The sequence below is a fragment of the Anabrus simplex genome, chromosome X (assembly GCF_040414725.1).
Source record: "Anabrus simplex isolate iqAnaSimp1 chromosome X, ASM4041472v1, whole genome shotgun sequence".
In the NCBI taxonomy this organism is placed as follows: domain Eukaryota; kingdom Metazoa; phylum Arthropoda; class Insecta; order Orthoptera; family Tettigoniidae; genus Anabrus; species Anabrus simplex.
Genome location: NC_090279.1, coordinates 189,416,183 through 189,438,553, shown reverse-complemented (window position 1 = coordinate 189,438,553; position 22,371 = coordinate 189,416,183). Strand labels below are relative to the sequence as shown.

Genomic DNA, 22,371 nt, shown 5'->3' with positions numbered 1-22,371 from the left:
AGTTTTTAACAGTAACTGTGGAACAATCTCGTCACATCCTGTCGCAGTTGTCTTTATTGATCGTGCAATTTGTCTCACTTCTGCAGGAGTTACAAGGGAAAAATATAACTGTTCTCCTCCATTGTTAGTATTACCATTGTGTAGAATTTTGTTAATCGTCTGTTCTTTTGTTGTCTCATCAATGTTAACGGGTCTTGTAGTAAAGTATTGGTTTAAATCATCCAGTGATAGTTTAATGTCAGCAGTATGTATTTTATTTCCACCTATGCCCATTTTTTTAACGGTTTTCCAGATTGTTGTCATGTTTCGGGTTAGCAAAATGTTCTGCGAGTGTCTTATTTTAGCATTCCTTACGGCCTGTATGGTCCTGTTACGAAGGGTCTTGTACAGGTCAAAATCGTTTGGTATTTGGCCAGTTTTAAATTTTCTGAAAGCTTTGTCTCTCTCTGTCATTAAGTCTCGTATTTCCTGAGTCATCCATGGAGCCGCAGGGCGTGTTACACGAGCAGTGCGTTTTGGCGCATGTTTATTAAGAAGAGCTAGCAGTTGTGTGTTTAAGAACTCCACTTTATCATCTATATTATCTAAAATATGGACATTATGCCAAGGTATGTTTGCAGCATCTTCTAATAGGGCTTCGTTATTTATACCTTTTAAGTCTCAGAATGTAAATAAATTAAGTCGTGATTGGATAGTCCGCAAGCAGACATTTGCCCGTGGGTCAGTACCCTGTCAGGGTTATTCATCACAATTAAGTCCAGTATGCAACGTGGCTGTGTGATATGTTGCATTAAATGGCAAAATCATCACGTTACAAGATTTAAATATGTTGATTAGTTGTTTAGTCTCAGTCATTTTGTCGTTAAGGATGTCAGTATTGAGGTCTCCTCGTAATAAAACATGCTCATACCTGGGTAAGAGGTCAAGTAAGATGTCTTCAAGGTCGGTGATGTATCCAATCTTTGCTGGGCGATACACAACACTCAGTAAGCACTTTACACCTAAAGCCTCAATTTCAATGAACATGAACTCAGGCCTTGCGCAGTATTCACTAATTGTTTTGTAGATTATTTTATATTTTAGGTCGTTTCTAATATACATAGCTACTCCGCCGCTGGCTTTACCTGTGCGAACATTTCGGATCAAGGTATAATTTTCGAGGTGGACAAGAGAATCTGACAATCAAGGTTTCATCCAGGTTTCCCCATTCATGACGATGTGAGGGTTGACATTAGCATTTTAATGCTAATATACAGTATGCACCTTTGCTTAACAGAGTTTATGCATTTTTATTTCGACATTTAACTTCCAAAAATATTTACCACGTGTCATCCGAAAGTCCACGTCAACCGAAGTGGCTCCCCCCCCCCTCTTTATTTCGGATAAACAGGGTTCTATTGTAATAATAACAACAACAAAATAACAAGTGACTTGTGCAACCAAAAAAAAAGAGAGAGAGAGATTATCCCTCCAAGGCTGCTGTTCAAAACTGCAGATTTCTTCACATTTAAAATATCAATGGCTTTCCAGAAAACTTTTCCTTGAGTCAACTTCTTTCTCCCCACGAATCAAACCTTCCCCCAAAGGGGATCTTTTTGTGTAATTCACACAACAGATATTGCCTCCCTTGCTCAAAATCTTGTAGAAAAGATGGGATTAAAGAACACAGAGAGAGTTAGAGGATGAATTTAAGAATATACTTTACCTCCTGAACAGGATACCCTGGTAGGGTAGACTTGTAAGTCTGAAATATATCATCAATAGCCATGTGGAGACGGTAGAACACAGGATCACGCATTGCTGTTGCTGAGTCGCCCATTACGCTGGCGAACTCCTACAAACGAAAAGAAAGAATATTAAAACTACACTTTTCATTTTACAAATCAGTCAAGTCTTTTGTTTAAATATGTCATTTTTAAATTACCAAGAGTATCAACAATAGACTATTATTGTCTTCCTGGGTATTAGCTCTTTTGCACAAATTTATTTTAGAAATACCTTCCATGGAAAAGGCAATGAACAGAACTAACAGTTCATTCCTTCAAGTGTCTGTAACATGTACCAACATGCATTAACCTTAAACTTTGCAAAATACAATAAATGGATATTAAGCTCTACAGTAATCATCACTAAGGTTTGGATATTAAGGAAAAGTCATTTTTTCCCTGGGCTTATTTTACACCAGAAATCTGAAAAATAAGTGTTATTGATGTGTCCCTGATCCCGTTTAAAGCAATTTTATGTTGCTTATAAATGGATTTGTTGATCGTTCTCATTGTTTCAGACATATTTTTCTCATTTTAATTATATGAAGTTATGTTTGGTTATATTTTGAAGAAGCCTCTGCGGCTCAGGCAGCAGCATGCCGGTCTCTCATTGCTGGGTTCCGTGGTTCAAATCCTGGTCACACCATATGATATTTGTGCTGGACAAAGTGGAGGCAGGACAGGTTTTCTCCAAGTACTCCAGTTTTTCCTGTCATCTTTAATTCCAGCAACACTCTCCAATATCATTTCATTTCACCTGTCAGTCATTAATCATTGCCTTAGAGGAGTGAGACAAGCTTTGGCAACCGGCACAATTCCTATCCTTGCCGCTAAATGGGGGCTCATTCATTCCATTCGTGAATCAGTCAAATGACTGGAAACGGGCTGTGGATTTTCATTTTCATGTCTGGTTATATTTTGAGAATTTTTGCTTAAACTGAAGCGTCATTTTTAACAAGGTGCATTTTATCTACGTCAAGTTTCGAACACAGGATTTTCAAATACTGTAGTCCTCTTTCTTTTCCCGGCATAGACAGGTATCACATTTAGAAGACCTGATTCCACGATGGAGTTGCTGTGCGGACGTCTCACTGCACCTAAAGTGAAGTGCAATGAATATGTAAAATTAAGAAATTATGTGAATGAGCTTGGTGAACAGATTTTCAGTACGCCTACTGATGGAACAATTATCTTTCGTAAAGCGTTTGAAGGTACGGCAGCGGCAGCAAAGTTATTTAATGTGAAGGCATACTGAAAGTTTTAACGTACTGTAGCTCTGTCTGCTATGTTATCACTAATCACTTTTCGGTCTTAAGATGTTTAATGTTAGCAATACTCTCGTATTTGCTACCTATCGCTAAATTCCATAAGTCATATTTTATCTTTTTCCAGTTATATTTAGCTAGTTTTTTAAGACATATTTGCTTGCATATTTTGTACTTCTTCAGGTCATAAACTTCCGAACCCTAATCATCACCATCATTTTGAACAGTTTCTAACCTTCAGTTGCTGATTCTGGAATAATGATTTACATTAAGCTCTAGAGCAAATATCTGTTGAGTATTCCTTTCTTTCTATATATAATCACTTTTTTTTTTTTTTTTTTTTTTTTTTTTTTTTTTTTTTTTTTTTTTTTTTTTTTTCCCAATACTTAAATTCAGCAGGTAGCAGGTAGGGACCCTCTCCGGAGGCAGTCCTACCCAGGGAGTGGCGCCCCTGCCTATGTGAGTCCCAGAGCACACTGACCCGGTGTGTAACATCTGGTATGGGTCCCAGCTCAGGGTTACGAGTGAAGATCTCGACGGCATCTACGGCGGAGATGGCGGAAGGGGCATACCCGTGACGTCTGTACTCCAGAGGAGCGGCTACGAAAGGCGTCTGTCTCCATGTTAGGGGCGGCCTAATTTTGATCCTGGCAGTAGGTATAAAATGCCTTTGGGTGTGGCGAGCCCATCGTAACAATAGCCTATATGGACAAAGCAGATTTGGTGCCTCGGAAAAGGTTAGGGCGTCGCCTGCTAAAAGCGACGCGCAGCTCTTCAGGTGCTGGGGGAACTGTGAAAAATGGGCAACCAGCACCAAACTACATCAAAATTGCAACAGTTAATGTACTGACACTGACGGGAAAGACAGAAGAACTGGTTGACTTCATGATAGAAAAAGATATAGCCATACTTGGACTGTGCGAGACCAAGAAGAGGGGTACAGGGGAGATCCCTCTGAGAGAAGGATACAGGCTGTATTACAGCGGAGGACCTGAAGCAAAAAATGGAGTGGCCATCATACTTAGAAGAGAAATCCAAGAATATCTGGAATATACAAAGTACGTCAGCGATAGGATGATGATGATGAGACTCCAGTTTGAAAATGGCGTGAAAGATCTATTTCAGTTGTATGCCCCACAAACTGGTTGCATAGATGAACATCTAGAGGACTTCTTAGAGGAAGTGGAGAGACAGATAGAAGATAAGGAAGTACTATTGATGGGAGATCTAAATGCACAAGTTGGAATGGAAAGACAAGGAAAGGAAGATCTTGTAGGGCCCTTTGGATATGGAAATGTAAATCCAGAAGGCGAGTTGTTGGTGGATTTTTGCATGAGGAATCAAATGATTGTTGGAAACACCTGGTTTAGGAAGAAGAACAGTCAGAAGATTACAAGGTATGGCTGGGGAGACAGACGAACAAAGACCATGATTGATTATATAATCATAGAGAAAGAACACCGAAAGAACCTTGTAGATGTAACAGCCATGCCTGAAGAAGCCTTTGGTGGAGATCATAAGAGTTGTGATAGGAAAATTGAAAGTTGGAAAGATTGAAAAACCCCAATTAAGAAGAGAGAAAAGAATTGAAGTATGGAAGTTGAAGGAGAAAAGCATACAAGAAGAATTTCAAAGGGAAATAATACCCTTGGTGCCCAGGACAGAGGTGGGGAATGTTGAAGAGGAATGGAAAAGATTTAAATCTTTAAATTTAAGCACTGGTTGGATGTGCAGAAAAGGTGTGTGGTAGAACATCAGGAAATGTGAAAGACAAAGAAACACACTGGTGGAATGATAGGGTAAAGATTAAAGTGAAGGAAAAGAAAATGGCATGGAAAGCATGGAAAACATCTAAGACTGAAGAAAGTAGAAGAAAATATGTGGAGGCAAAGAATTTGGCCAAGAAAGTAGTGGAGGAAGAAAAGAGGAAAAGCTGGGCCTTATTCACACAGAAATAAGAAATTACTGTATGGTATCTTAAGAAACAGAAAGAGAGATCAAGTAAACACCAGATTTGTGAAGGATGAAGGTGGCATAATTTTAACAAAGCCAGAAGAAATAAGAAATAGATGGAGAGAGTATTTTCAGAAGCTGCTGAACACAAGAACGGATGACAGTCATTCAATGGATGACCAGGAAAGGCAATTAGTTGACGAAGAAATGGATAAAGAAATTACAATGAATGAAATTGAAATGGCAGTAAGAAAGATGAAGAATGGAAAAACTGCTGGAATAGATGAAGTTTCAGTGGAGATGATAAAGGCAGCTGGAGCTGTAGGCCTGCAGTGGACATATCGGGTTCTCAGGAATGTCTGGGAGAATAAGGAGGTCCCTGAGGATTGGCAAAAAGGAATAATCATCCCAATTTTCAAGAAAGGTGATAAGAAAGTTTTGAAGAACTACAGGGGAATTACTCTAATATCCCATGTTGCTAAGATAATGGAAAGGATACTGGAAAGTAGAATAAGGTTGAGGGTTGAGAAGCAGATACAGGAAAATCAGTTTGGTTTCAGAAGTGGAAGGTCAACAATAGAGCCCATTTTCATTATGAGACAACTAATGGAAAAGCATTGGGAGTACGGGAATGATATGGTGATGACATTCATTGATATTGAAAAGGCATATGACAGTGTCCCTAGGACGAAAGTTTGGGACAGTCTGGTGCAAAAGGGAATTGGACAGGGATTAATAAAAATGATCATGGCATTGTATAAGGAATGTTGTAGTTTCGTGCAAACACAAGTTGGTTCAAAATAACTAGTGGGCTGAGACAGGGAAGTGTTCTATCACCAATCCTGTTTACAATAGTAATGGATGACATCATGAGAACAGCAAAAGCAGCATATGGAGGAAGAGAAATGAACATGATGTTATTTGCAGATGACATTGTGATTTGGGGAGAAGACGACAGGAAGGTTCAAGAACAGTTGAATGTGGTGAATGGGAAGATTGAAGAATGTGGATTGAAAATAAGTGTAGAAAAGAGTAAAACTCTTGTTATGACTAGAGGGGAGAAAGAAGGGAAAGGTCAGATTAGACTTGCAGACAAGCCCCTGGAAGTAGTGGAAACGTTTAAATACCTGAGGAGTGAATTAATGGAGAATGCTCGACTGGATGCTGAGATTAGTAAAAGGATTCAAGCTGGAAGTTGTTTCTATCATAGTGTAAGAAATATGTTATGGGACAAAGATGTGCCAATGGAAGCAAAGGATACTATGTACAAGATGTATTACGTACCCATAACAACTTACGGAGCAGAAACTTGCACAATGACAGAAGGATGAGAGTTGAATACAGGTAGCCAAAATGAAGTTCTTGAGGAGTATGATACAGAAGAGTAGACGAGACAAAATAAGGAATGAGAAAATCCGGGAAGAAATTGGAGTGGAAAAAATGAATGATAGAATAGAGAAGAGCCGACTAAGATGGTTTGGGCACATAAAGCGAATGAGCGACGAAAGAATGCCAAAAAGGGTGATGGAAATGCAAAACCAAGGAAGGAGAGGCCGTGGACGACCACGATTGAGATGGAAGGATACCATCCAACGCAGCATTATAGAAAGAAACCTGGACTGGGACACAGTGTTGGAGGAGGAGTGGTGGAAAGACCAAAGAAAGTGGAGAGGAACCATATTTGCCCCTACCCGGCTACAGCTGGATAAAGGGAAAAGATGATGATGATGATGATGATGATGATGATGATGATGATGATGATGATGATGACTTAAATTCACTTACTGTGTTCCTTTCCTCCTACACTATTTGACCTGTGGTTTTAGACCTTTATATTTTATTTACAATTTGTTTTATGTTGCACCAACACAGATAGGTCTTATGGCAACGATGGAACAGGAAAGGGCTAGGAGTGGGAAGGAAGCATCTGTTGTCTTAACTAAGCTACAGCCCCAGCATTTGTCTGGTGTGAAAATGGGAAAACACGGAAAAGCATTTTTAGGGCTGCCGACTGTGGAGTTCTAACCCACTATCTACCAGATGCAAGCTGACAGCTGCAAACCCCCAACCGTACGGCCAACTTGCTCGTGTGTGTGGTTTTCTGTTTTTTTAAGACCTTTACCATTTCCAAATTTCTCCTTCCTAAAGCAACACTGTAGACCTTTCAAGATAGCCCCTTAGTGGATATTGAATGTTAATGCCTGCTCTTCTGATGAGTATAGATCTTGATTCCCATAGGGAACCTGAAATATTTGTCCCAAATGAGTAAATTTATAATACCAACTAGCTGATGTACCCGTGCTTCACTACGGAATTCTACATTGTATACAGAATTCTAGGTTAGGTAGTGTACACGTTGCTAGTACGATTGTAATAAATTGCATAGCTCTTAACGTTACCCTAGAAACACAACCGGGAAGTGACAAAACGCCTTTTTTTATGTCAAGACTGGGAAGTGAACCTCTGCCATTATTCCGTTATCTGTTCACACTGATCAATCCAATCAGCGCATCAGAGTAGGGATCGAATAGCTGGAATACTACGACGAACCAGCGTGTTAGGTACCAGCAGTATCAGAAAATGTATTAACCAGAGGAATGGTATGCTAGAGAAGAACGTTATCTAACTGCCCTGCTATTTCCCTCCAATACTCAGGCAGGCTGTTGTACTCGGTACGCAGTCGTAATCCCATCTACCAGAGATGAGTGGCAATATTAGAGACAAAGAACATCACAACAATCAATGGTCAACGTAATGTTATTGTTGATCAATTTTATGAGCTTTTGATATTGTACACCTTCACATTTAGTTTTCTTCCGACTCTCAAATACCACTCTTATCATAGTTGGTATGATAAAACTGTATAAAACATAAATTTTTGGAAATTGTATTCTCTATAAATTACGTTATGCAGTACTTTTCGGTAGGACCGATAACAAAGGTATTTACGAATTAAATTTTAGGCGCCTTCCCCTAAACTACCATTTCATCCAGGGTGAATACAACTGCTTATGCTTAGACTGTATTTTCTTATTTCCTGACTCTATATACCGATTATCATTAAATTCTGTTCACCCATTTTCTCGCGGCTCGGCATTGGTATGGACTTAGCAACAGAAATACAAATTCATGAATATCTCTGTTATCATAGCCAGCACGATAAAAATGTGTAAGACATAAATTATCGTAAATTTAATTCTATATAACTTCAGTTATGCAGTATTTATCAACAGGACTACTAATAACAGAAATATTTGAGAATTTAATTTTAGGCCTTCCCCTAAACTACCATTTTGCTCAGCGTGCATAAAATGATTTATAGCCTACATAGACATAGACTTTACATACCAATTTTCATTAAATTCTCTTCAGGCATTTTCTCGTGATGTATATACATACAGACAGACAGACAGAAATTACAGAAAAGGAAAAAGTGCATTTCCTTGTTAGTGTGGAAACGACTGATACAGACATACCATTCTTTTTGAATTCTGAGCAATGTACAGACAAAACTCTTATTTTATATATATACTAGCTGATGTACCCGTGCTTTGCTACGGGATTCTCAGAAAGACTGACTTTGTGGTTATCCTAAGTCAATATAGGTAATTACAAAAACGTCAGTAGGAATGCAGCGATTAAAAGCAATGTTATCATATAAAATACTCGATCAAATGAAAAACTGCACAATTTTCTCACTTTTAACAAACAGTACTACGGTGTCAATCGAACAGTCCAAAGTTCCAGAGCTAGAACGACCAGGCCGCAGACAGCCGTGAACACTTCTCTGCCATTATTCCCTTAAATATGCACACTTCTCATTCTAATCAGTGCCTCAGAGTAGGGATTGAATAGCTTGAATGCTACGATGAACCAGTGTGTTACGTACCCCAGCTACTTCCCGCCAGTATTTAGGCAGACTGTTACACTCGTACGACTGGGCGAGTTGGCCATTTGGTTAGGGGCACGCAGCTGTAAGCTTGCATCCGGGAGATAGTGGATTCAAATCTCACTGTCGGCAGCCTTGAAGATGTTATTCCTTGGATTCCAATTTTTACACCAGGTAAATGCTGGGCCTATACCCTAATTAAGGCCAAGGCCGTTTCCTTCATACTCATAGCTCTTTCCTATCCCATCGTCGCCATAAGACCTAACTGTGTTAGTGCAACGTAAGGCAAATTTTAAAAATCCTATCTATCGGAGATGAGTGGCAACAGAAGACAAAGCACATCACAATAAACAATGGTCAATGTAATGTCATGGTTGATCATTTTTATGAGTTTTCTATATTTTAGGCCTTCCCTTTTAGGTTTCTTTCGACTCTGTGATCTTAGGGCGTCTTATAAGATTATTTATAGCGTTGACTGTAGTTCCTTATTCTCCGACTTTACATACCGATTTTCATTAAATCCTGTCTACCCATTTTATCGTGTCTCGGCGCTGATAAGGACTTAGTAACAAATATCCAAATTCATGAATATCTCTGATCATAGCCGGTATGATAACAACGTATAAGACATAAGTGTTCGGAAAAATAATACTACAGTATATAACTTTAGGTATGTAGTATTTATCTACATGACCACTAATAACATAAGTATTTGGGAATTACATTTTAGGCCTACCTCTAAACTACCATTTCGTTCAGCGTGAATAAAACTATTTATGGCCTAGATTATAGTGACTTATTCCCCGACTTTGCATACCGATTTTTATTAAGATAGGACCACTAATAACATAAATATTTGAGAATTCCACTGTAGGCCTTCTCCTAAACTACCATTTTTCTCAGAGTGAATACAATTATTTATGGCCTAGATTGTAGCGACTTATTCCTTGATTTCCCATGCCGATTTTCATTAAGATACAACCATTAATAACAAATATTTGAGAATTAAATTTTAGGCCTTCCCCTAAACTACCATTTCGCTCAGCGTGAGTAAAATTATTTATGGCCTAGTTTATAGCGACTTATTCCCCAACTTTGTATACCGATTTTCATTAAGATATGACCACTAATAACATTGTAAATAAATAAATAATAATTTTGTGTGGCTATTTCTAGCCAGGTGCAGCCCTTGTAAGGCAGACCCTCCGATGAGGGTGGGTGGCATCTGCCATGTGTAGGTAACTGCATGTTATTGTGGTGGAGGGTAGTGTTATGTGTGGTGTGTGAGTTGCAGGGATGTTGGGGACAGTACAAACACCCAGCCCCCGAGCCACTGGAATTAACCAATGAAGGTTAAAATCCGTGACCCGGCCGGGAATCGAACCTGAACCGAAGGCCAGTACGCTGACCATTCAGTCAACGAGTTGGACACTAATAACATTTATATCTGAGAATTAAATTTTAGGCCTTCCCCTTAACTACCATTTCAGTCAGCGTGAATAAAAAATTTTATGGCTTAGATTGTAGCGACTTATTACCCGACTTTGTATACCGATTTTCATTAAATTCTCTTAAGCCGTTTTCTCTTGATGCGTGTACATACATACGTACATACATACATACATACATACATACATACAGACAGACAGACAGACAGACAGACAGACAGACAGACAGACAGAAATTACGGAAAAGTAAAAAGGGCATTTCCTCGTTACTGTGGGCATGACTGATACAGAAATACCATCCTTTTCAAATTCTGAGCAGTGTACAGACAAAACTCTTATTTTATATATATATAGTTGGTCCACTCTTGGACATAAATTTTCCAGCTAACTCATTCCTAGTTGCCAGCATTTCGCCCCAGTGTGCTAAGTTGGGCTCATCAGTTGGTAAATAGCACACCTACCAAGACGCATGGCTAGTGCATATCATGGAGGCCACTGAGTGGGCTACTTGGAACCACCAACAGTGACTTTGTCTCATTTTCAAAAATTGATGCCTGCCTGTCCATCAGATGATACAGATGTTGATTTGGACATTATAAATAACGGACCAATGACGGATGAACTATATTGGTATTATAATTTTACTCATTTTGCTGGCAACCAGGAATGAGTTAGCTGGAAAATTTATAATGTCCAATCGGACCAACTATACTGGCATCTTCTGTTTTCATCCATACAAATAAAATGCTGTCAAGAGCAGAACTAAACTACATAAAAAAATAATATTACAATGTAATTGCATGCATATAATTATGATATCCATACCTGATGATTTATTGTTTGTATAGAGAAGATCCAGTCTTCTTTCTTTAGGTGTTGCAAACTGTTCTATGACTTTCTTATTAATGTCTCGGATGTCACTAGTCATTCTTTTCTCAAGGGAGAGCATAGACAGTGTGTGAAGTCTTTCCATTCTCACAGTGTTTCTCAAAAAACTATTTAGAGTCAAAAATCAATGTTCACTTTCAACTGTTGCCACGGGTATGGTGACGGTTATTTTAAACGCACTGACACATTCCGAGAAAGTACGCAACATGTTATTCTGAACGAAGAAGTTTAACAGCATTGTAGCACCAGCAGCCACTCGCAGATCTGCTCGAGAATATAGAACTTGCGATTCTGTTTTTAGTTTCTATTCATTAAAAGAAGGATAAGCTTGAAGAGTGACTTTAAAATCATTTTCAGGGAACGTCATGCTACACTGGTCAAAATTGCTAACAAGAAATAGCTTTGACAAACAAGATGACTAGAAAATTGAAACCTTTCTCTAATATTTTGCACAATGACATCACAGTGATACAATTGGATGCCGATCCTACACTGTTCATTTGTTGAAGTGTTCACCGGCAGTCTCTTCCTCACGTCCATAGTCTAGCACACCTTAGCAACATTTCCAGAAAACCTGTCCAAATTTTTCCTGAACTTAAGTGCATTAATATATCTTTCTGAATGTAATCAAAGAAAATTGCCACATGAGGCATGATTTTGTGGTAAATTCAAGCCAAAACAAGAACTGTCTGTGTTCAAGAGTCCGCACAAATCCTCCCGCTTGAATGGATGCGTTTCTGTCATTGCATTCAGTATCATGGATGTGTTCGAAATATTCTCTCAAACTCGCCTTTATTTTCAAAGACAGTATTGACAGCTCTATGACAGAAATACCATCTGGTTGGAGGAGCTGATGGAATTCACTTCTGAACAAATTGAGTGAACACATCAATTCTTTTCAGCAATCTAGAAAAGAACGGGCCAATGCCTTGTATATCTTGAAAAAATATTCTGTTTTGAGGTGAGAAAGACGTTGCATGTTGCAGAATTAAATTTGACTGATGTGCATAACAGTGTACATAGTGTATGTATGTATGTTGGGTATTCAGCTCGAAGGCTGGTTTGATCCTCTGCAGCTCCGCCAACAGCTGTCATAAATAGCCTAGGCATCACTGAAGAGGCGTACCAGGGAAATGAGGAGTGAGGTAGTTTCCCGTTGCTTTCCTCACCAAGCCAGCCGTTGCTATTACATATCAGTCTGCCAAGCCCACTGAAATGCATGCATCAACTGACCCTATGATCAACATTTTCACACCATTCATAACAGGGACTGGCTGCATAAGCAATGGTATTACTAGCATCACGCATACCTCAGTCACTTTCATATTGTCAAAGCCAAGGATGGGACTGAGACAGGTCAATGAAAGTAACAAATTTGATATAGCCCATACCAGAAGACATAGTGCACTGTAAACGCTACATCTCGCCAGCAAAGTCATGTGTATATAGTTGGATCTAGGATATTTATCCCTTACCAAGCACTGTACCCACTTTCTTTGGCCCCTAAACACATAAGCTCCATCATACAACTCCTTCATATATTTGGCAAATTAGTTTCTTGGAAAACTAATCTATTTCAATTTCCTGCAAATGCTCTAAAATTAGTTCTGATAAGCCTTCTTCACTTCTATCATGTACCATGAAAAATCCCAAAAATCTTTTCTTAATTTCACCACTGACCTCATACCTGAAAATCCAACACCATTTGAGATATGCATGAGCTATCCATTGCCTTATCGGCTTGCAGAGATACGTAATTTAATTTACCAATCTCATCTTTTAGGTGTGTTTGACATACAAGCAACATAGCAGTTAAGAAGTCATTTTGAATTGATTTCAATGTGCCCTTAAACACAGTCGCATTTTCTAAATGGTCTTTTAGTACACTATCAATTTTGGCAGTATAATCAATAAGCCCCATAAAACTCCCTGGATTATTTGAGTCTTCTGTTTCATCATGACCCGTTACAGCAAGTTCAAACTCGCCACAAAACTGAACTGCTTCAACAATGCGAGACAGAATGCATCTATTCTTGTCCACTTGTTCGTTGTGTCTACAAACAGAAAGCCTATAACCCTCATCAAGTTGTTGCTTAATATTACCTTGTCCTACTACAGTCAAACTCATTTCATTGTCCAAGTGGGTTTTAGAAAGTCCATGTTTTTTTAAATTTTCTCATGTAAGAGTTTTAAACCTTTAACGCTAGTCTTTGTCTACCACATATCTTCTCCTCTAAACAAAAAACGTGGGAAACAAAAGAAAGCATTACTTACAGCCAGTAGTGGTTGCTGAAGGGGACTGGAAGAGGGGCACTACTTTTTCACAAATTTCATTCTCACTTGAACACGCACACGTAAACAGATGCATACTCTGCTTTTCTTAACCTGTTCGTTATGTTTATTAATCGACTGACGCTAAGCAGAATCCAGTTGAATCACCATACTGCTATATTCCATGCATGAATTAATATGTTGTAAGGAACTTTTGTGTTTTTAATTTTTTTCTTTCAAGTGTTTGAGATCTGTTACTGCAGCTTTCGTCCAAGTTAAGTTCAAATAACATGCATGGAAAACAGAAAAGCTAATTAGGCATTTGACTCCCAGCCACACAAGCATTCGTGTCCTCTATACACCCCTTGCTGGAATTTACGCCAATATTCGCGCCCTTTACATTGCCCCACTTGATTTGAACCTCCGTGGCTCAGGCGGCAGCGCGCCGGCCTCTCACCGCTGCATTCCGTGGTTCAAATCCCGGTCACTCCATGTGAGATTTGTGCTGGACAAAACGGAGGCGGGACAGGCTTTTCTCCGAGTACTCTGGTTTTCACTGTCATATTTCATTCCAGCAACACTCTCCAATATCATTTCATCTGCCATTCATTAATCATTGCCCCAGAGGAGTGTGACAGGCTTCGGCAGCCAGCACAATTCCTATCCTTGCCGCTAGATGGGGGCTTCATTCATTCCATTCCTGACCCAGTCAAATACTGGAAACAGGCTGTGGAATTTCATTTTTTTCTCGTTTTTAAATGAGCTGCTGTATCCGCACACTGTACACGACAGATTTAATTTTCACTACTCCTCACTACACATTATGTAATAGGATATTGACTAATTTCATTAGCCAGCATAACACACTTCTCAGACGACAGATATGCAACACTTGCATTGAAACACATACTGGTTTCAGCGTTATAAGCCTTCATGTATTTCCATTAGTAGGAGCTGGCTTCATCAGTGCCTAAATCTCCCTTTCTCTGCGTGTTATGAAATAGTAGGTTCTACACAGACGTGAACCAAACTTAGCCAAGAAAGTGTTTGCAGAGAAGGTCTTAGGCTCAGCATGACCAGCCAGCAAGCTAGAGGAAGTGAACTTCGCATCAGATGAAAACATTGCCCCACTAGCTGCATGCTGCGGCTAGTACTAAAACTGAGTGCATCATCATTCATAGCGTTAGTACCTTTAAAACCATACAATAATAATGGCACGTACCCCTCTGCCCTTTAGAGCAAGCCGCTTCTGCTTACAGCGCAGCCACAGATCCATTCAAACTTTTCGAACAAAGATTTGTTGAAGTTTCTGGTGTAAGACCTACTTTTATCGTTAAATACCTGCTTAATGCACAGTTTTGGGTTTTGGAGGCCCTAGTTCTTTCGTCACAAGTCTTCGTAGCTTAAACGTTTACTGTGTAAGTACTTTATTTTGTTCATTGTGAATACTACTTTGACAGGAATAACTACTAAATACAACGTTTAAATTGTTGCTTTTAAAAATACTATACACCACACTTGCTTTCACAATTACTAATTACAACAGCAAGTTTGCAGCATTCGAACAGCACTCCAGGGTGATCGTATACTACTGGAAGCAACTCCCATCCGGCCGTCCCAACAGTGCCAGCAGAGAGCTCTGGACACAAGGTTCTTGTAACGCCTGTAGTGTTCTCTTGCATCCTCATGCCCAGCGGCAAAGCAGCGGGAAGATTTCCTTATACATTGCTCCCTCAGTGACAGAGGAGTTATCCCCAGCTGCTGCATTCAGCACTGGGACTAGCAGAATAGAAGTATATGATACATGTAATTGGCTGCATTTATGCCACAATGATGTAAATACCTTAATTTTGATTATTTTCTCATTTTAATTTTTTAATTTCTGCTGAAAAGCAAGACAAGCTCATATCCTATGGGGGGGTGGGGGGGAGGGGCGTGCGACCCTGTGCCCCTAAAGAGCGGCCATCACTGGTGTCGTGTTAAACTGGACTTTTTCACTTCATTCTCGACTGATTCAGACAAGGGAGACAAACACGTGAGGAAAGTCAAATCAGAATTTTTTGTGGTTATTTACGAAACAGGGATGTTTAATTATTTTTATTATCATGAATTTAAGAGATATTTCATAAAATGATCTAACTGGCAATATTATTCTATAATCTGAACTGCATGGAAAATCACAATACAAAACGTCCAAAGTAAATATGGCAAGAAATGGCCAAGTGCTGCAAGAGTCTGCTTCGAAAATTTGTAATACTTGAAAAGGTCTGATCAAGCCACATAATGGCTAAATTGGCAATCCTGGTATTATTATGATGAAGAGCAGGGCTGCCACATTTGGCAAAATGTAACCAAATACAGTAGGGACAATACGCAACACTCAGTGAGATAAAATGTATATAGAAAAATATTTAATATTTATTTCCATCTATTCAATACAATACAAGATGTTGGCATTTAAATTAAAAACATTTTTTTTAATGCGAGACATGTTTCGCCTCTTACTGTGAGGCATCTTCAGTTACTATCAAAACCTTCTTATTTTTGTCAGGCAACAGGTTAAAACCATTCTAAAATGTGTTTGATGATGATTGTAGGCAAGACAAAAATTTTACAGTTATTGTAAAAAAGTTCATGAATGACTAAAAAATCTAATATAATGATAAAATCATGTGTAGTTCACTTGATGAATACTCAGCGAGATATCAAGGGACAGCTATTACAGCTCTCTCTAGCGGGTAGACCTGAGAACTACTGATTCTGTCATAAGAGCACGTGTATTTGTGTGTGAAGTTTTTGGTGTATAATTAAATAGTAGCGTGTGTCATTCCTTGATATCTCCTCTCAACATGAGGGGAAAGGTATGTGCTGTGTTTGGCTGCAGTAACCATAAAGTAGAAAAGAATGCGCCGTCTTTCTTTCGCTTCCGTCGTGACAAGAAAATGTAAGTAATATTGTGTTTGTATATATATTCTTCCAGTGACAAAGAGATTTTTATAGTACTTCATAATTTTCTGACCTGCTCGACCCATATTTTAACTGTCTTAAAATATAATACGCATATTATATTGTACAGTGCAGCAGTTAACCTTCAATACCAATGTGTGCAGCAGTTAACCTTCAATACCAATGTGTTGTTGTAGGTGTGATCTGTGGATTTTGAAATGTCACAGAAGTGATTTAGATAAGGTGTACAAGAAATAAGGGACGTTACGCTTATATAAGAATTATAAGATCTTTTCAGATCATTTCCAGGCCAGCGACTTTAGAAATCCTCAAATATACAGCCAAGGCTATGTTATATTTTTACTCTAAATGTACATAAATATTCCTCAAAGCATCACTTTCGACAACATTTCCATACTTTTCTTTCTTTTATCCCTCTTCTCAGATTAAAGCAGGGATTTTATAGATTTTATTTCTGTTAGTAGGCTTCATGTTAAGAGGAAAATTGTCCAGCTTTTAATTGTTAATTCATTGCATCATGTGTGTAAGGAATGTGCCGATATTTTTTATTGACAAGTGCCTTAATGTGATGTTGCAATGTTTTTAAAATGAAAAAAAGACAAATCTAACCATAAAAGTTCGGGCAGGAATGCTAAAGCAAAATAATAGTAATGCATAAATTAAAGATCAAGCCATTTCACAGCAGTCCATTTCACATCTTGTTTATATGTCTAATTTCAGTATTTAAATAACATACATACATACATTACATACCTTATCATTATAGACTTTTATGCCTTTCAGCGTTCAGTCTGCAAGCCTCTGAGAATTTACTAAACGTCACCACAATCCTCGATTTGCAACTAGTGTTGTGGCCTCATTTAGTTCTATACCTCTTATCTTTAAATCGTTAGAAACTGAATCTAACCATCGTCGTCTTGGTCACCCTCTACTTCTCTTACCCTCCATAACAGAGTCCATTATTCTCCTAGGTAACCTATCCTCCTCCATTCGCCTCACATGACCCCACCACCGAAGCCGGTTTATGCGTACAGCTTGAGTTCATTCCTAAATTAGCCTTTATCTCCTCATTCCGAGTACCCTCCTGTCATTGTTCCCACCTGCTTGTACCAGCAATCATTCTTGCTACTTTCATGTCTGTTACTTCTAACTTATGAATAAGATATCCTGAGTCCACCCAGCTCTCGCTCCCGTAAAGCAAAGTTGGTCTGAAAACAGACCGATGTAAAGATAGTTTCGTCTGAAAGCTGACTTCCTTCTTACAGAATACTGCTGATCGCAACTGCGAGCTCACTGCATTAGCTTTACGACACCTTGATTCAATCTCACTTACTATATTACCATCCTGGGAGAACACACAACCTAAATACTTGAAATTATCCACCTGTTCTAGCTTTGTATCACCAATCTGACATTCAATTCTGTTGAATTTCTTACCTACTGACATCAATTTAGTCTTCGAGAGCCTAATTTTCATACCATACTCATTGCACCTATTTTCAAGTTACAAGATATTAGACTGCAGGCTTTCGGCACAGTCTGCCATTAAGACCAAGTCGTCAGCATAGGCCAAACTGCTTACTACATTTCCACCTAACTGAATCCCTCCCCACCATTTTATACCTTTCAGCAGATGATCCATGTAAACTACGAACAGCAAAGGTGAAAGATTACAGCCTTGTCTAACCCCTGTAAGTACCCTGGACCAAGATCTCATTCTACCATCAATTCTCACTGAAGCCCAATTGTCAACATAAATGCCTTTGATTGATTTTAATAATCTACCTTTAATTCCATAGTCCCCCAGTATAGCGAACATCTTCTCCCTCGGTACCCTGTCGAATGCTTTCTCTAGATCTATGAAACATAAACACAACTGCCTATTCCTCTCGTAGCATTTTTCAATTACCTGGCGCATACTGAAAATCTGATCCTGACAGCCTCTCTGTGGCCTGAAACCACACTGGTTTTCATCCAACTTCCTCTCAACGACTGATCGCACCCTCCCTTCCAAGATGCCAGTGAATACTTTGCCTGGTATACTAATCAATGAGATACCTCGATAGTTGTTGCAATCCTTCCTGTTCCCTTGCTTATAGATAGGTGCAATTACTGCTTTTGTCCAATCTGACAGTACCTTACCAACACTCCATGCTAATTTTACTACTCTATGAAGCCATTTCATCCCTGCCTTCCCGCTATACTTCACCATTTCAGGTCTAATTTCATCTATTCCTGCTGCCTTATGACAATGGAGTTTATTTACTATCCTTTCCACTTCCTCAAGCATAATTTCACCAACATCATTTTCCTCCTCCCCATGAGCTTGGCTGTTTGCAACACCATCATGATGATTTCCTTTTACATTGAGAAGATGTTCAAAATATTCCCTCCACCCCTCCAGTGATTCCCTGGGATCTATTATGAGTTCACCTGAATTACTCAAAACACTGTTCATTTCCTTTTTCCCTCCCTTCCTAAGATTCTTTATTACTGTCCAGAAAGGTTTCCCTGCTGCTTGACCTAGCCTTTCCAGGTTATTACCAAAATCTTCCCATGACTTCTTTTTGGATTCAACAACTATTTGTTTCGCTCTGTTTCTTTCATCTACGTACAAATCCCTGTCTGCCTCGGCCCTTGTTTGGAGCCATTTCTGATAAGCCTTCTTTTTACGTTTACAGGCTGCTCTCACTTCATCATTCCACCAAGATGTTCGATTTTCCCATCTTTGTTCCTAGGCATTCCCTTGCTGTTTCTACTACAGCATCCCTGTATGCCACCCATTCACTTTCTATATCCTGAACCTGCTTACTGTCTACTGTTCGAAACTTCTCACTAATCATATCCATGTACTTCTGCCTAATTCCCTCGTCCTGGAGATTTTCTACCCTTATTCGTTTGCAGACAGATTTCACTTTCTCTACCCTAGGCCTAGAGATACTTAGTTCACTACAGATCAGATAGTGGTCTGTATCATCGAAAAATCCGCGAAAAACTCGTACATTCCTAACAGATTTCCTGAATTCAAAGTCTGTTAAGATATAGTCTATTATGGATCTGGTACCCCTAGCCTCCCATGTGTAGCGGTGAATAGCCTTATGCTTGAAGAATGTATTCGTAACAGCTAAACCCATACTAGCACAGAAGTCCAGCAAGCGCTTCCCATTCCCATTAGCTTCCATATCTTCCCCACATTTACCAATCACCCTTTCGTATCCTTCAATTCTATTCCCAACTCTTGCATTGAAATCGCCCATTAGCACTATTCTATCCTTGCTGTTGACCCTGACCACGATGTCACTCAATGCTTCATAAAACTTGTCAACTTCATCCTCATCTGCACCCTCACATGGCGAGTACACGGACACAATTCTTGTCCTAATTCCTCCCACTGACAAATCTACCCACATCATTCACTCATTTACATGCCTAACAGAAACTGTGTTGCGTGCAATGGTATTCCTGATAAAGAGCCCTACCCCAGACTCTGCCCTTCCCTTTCTAACACCCGTCAAGTACACTTTATAATCTCCTATCTCTTCCTCATTATCTCCCCTTACCCGAATATCACGTACTCCTAGCACATTCAGATGCATCCTCTTTGCTGACTCAGCCAGTTCTACCTTCTTTCTTCCATAAGCCCCATTAATATTGATAGCTCCCCATCGAATTCCATTTCGTTCGCCAAGTTGTTTCCAAGGAGTCCCTCGCCTGTCAAATGGGAGTGGGACTCCATTACTCCCATAGGTCCGAGGCTTGCTTAAAATGTACTGAGCTCGGTAAATTCATGAAGCAGGATGCTGCCCTACTTGCACATAGTCCAAGTGAGGATCTCTCTTCTAACAGGTTATGGACCACCGGTGAATTGTATAGTCCTAGCCACCTGAGCACAAGGAGGGCCAGGACTCAGAATATGTCCGAGATGCCCACTCCCTTTCCTTAGCAACTGGTATCCCGACTCTCAGGACCACTTACTAGGCCACTCAGCCGTTGCCCATGGTTCACGAACTAGGACGTGACTACAGTAACCCACAAACATGAACCATTATTTAAATAAATAATTAAATAATAACCTTTTAAATAATTCTTCATTCATTTATCCAGAATTGCTTTAGCAATTTCGAAGTTAATATCTCAATAATACTTTCTTTCTAGACGTAATTTATTTATCCATTTTCGTATATGCATTTCCATTGATATTTGAATTTAGCGCGTCTTTTCAGGTCAAGTCACTAGAAGCGCCACCGTCGAATTGTCTCCCATTTTAACAAGGCTATAAATCTCTACTGTATTTGATGTAACGTAATGAAACCGGAAAGTTTGAAACGTCATTAAGTGTGTGCCGCATTTGATTACGAATCCGTGGCGTAAACAATATTATTCGCGGAAGAAGTGAAATTCACCTATTCCTTCCTTTTAGGAAGTCGCATCATGGTGAAGGGAAGTCAATTTTTCATTAATTGAAGTTTTGACCCGTGTCGAACATAGGAACAACAGGCCTCCGCTTAGACTTCCAGATTCTCCCCCTTATAGGGCAAAGGTCTAACCGATCCATTTCAATTTATTTTCCTTTTGGACTAATAGTCTTGTCACTAACTTATCATCTAACCAAACCATACCAATGGTTTTGCCACTAACCAGACCTAAGTTCCACATTTGGCGGCCTTGTGTTCCGTGGTGTACCGTACTGTAGAGTAGTGACGTCTACTGGCATGCTGGCAGCCGCAACATGTTGGATTCCTAACCTCTCTTTTGCACCTCAGTCAGTCAGTAAAATTTTACCTGAGAGGTTGACAGGCAGTGCCGTCAATAAAGTTTTGTTGTAAAACTCAATTGCAGAAATTCACTCGGTTTTCATCGTCACGGAGCCGTAATTAATTCATACACGATAGTTTTCAATTTAAGAAGGTGGTAGTGGGTTAAGACGTAGAGGTGGAGATTGTCCTCGTACTTTTGTGTTTTCAAGTTTGTTCTTGCCTCCTTTTCTGTTGTTCCGTCTTCTGATGTTGACCTGCCAGTGCGTCACAAACGACGATGCTCGTAGATTCTACGGGCTTCCGTTCTTTCAGTTTAATAAGTCTGATAGCCGTAAAGACCGAAGCTTTTGAAACACCAACTTCCTGCGCAACACGTCCCACAGATTTATTTGGAGAGCTTGCAAACGACGCAACGATTTCGTCAATTTTTTCCTCCGTCAGAACTCTTCGTTTCGGCTTAGGAATTTTAGCGTTTAGCGATCCCGTTGTTCTTAATTTATGAATAAGACGCCTAATAGTTTCTCTGCCTGGAATTGGAGCATCAGGGAATTTAACCTGAAATTGTCTACACACCTCCCTACACGAGTCTGTTTTTATGTACATCTCGTACATATATACTCTTTGTTCAAGCGTGAACTTTTCATTTGGCATCGCAATAGATTACTTTGATTATTCGTCACGCAAATTAACTGACAATTCACACTACACACGCTGAATTATAAGACACTTGTTAAAATCTTAACACTGCCCGATGAAGTTTGCCGAAAGAGGCTGTATCTTAACAACCTTACACTGCACGACACGCGAGTAGGAGTAACTGGAGAAGTACTATTCTGTCTTTGTACAGTGCGTTTGCTTACGGGTGGGGCCGGGAGAAACCTCGCTAGCCACGGGCGGGCTCGAGAAGCGCCAGTCAAGGTCGAGAAGGCGGCAGTTTCTCTGTGAAAGCCAGCCAGCTGTGCAGCACGTGTGTAACGCAGAGGTTATAGCAATGCAACAGGCGAAACACCCGCTTGAACAGTTTCTTATGTACGATACATATGTAAAAACATAGTAATGTAGAGAGGTCGCAGACAATTTGTAGTGAAATATCCTTCAATATGCTTCCTTGCCGCAGGAATCTCCAACAGCTACCGCTTCGCATTTATGCGCTAAGATGAAACGGCG

General features: G+C 39.6%; 1 protein-coding gene across 1 annotated transcript in view; it reads right to left on the bottom strand.

Annotated features, from left to right (window-relative positions):
- The window catches only part of LOC136886385 (phenoloxidase 1), a 90,536-nt gene that overhangs the window by 21,722 nt on the left and 46,443 nt on the right, over positions 1-22,371 (bottom strand). The window contains exon 8 of the mRNA XM_067159153.2: positions 1,706-1,834. Within this exon, the coding sequence (XP_067015254.2) occupies positions 1,706-1,834 (129 nt within the window). The remainder of the gene's footprint in view (positions 1-1,705; positions 1,835-22,371) is intronic.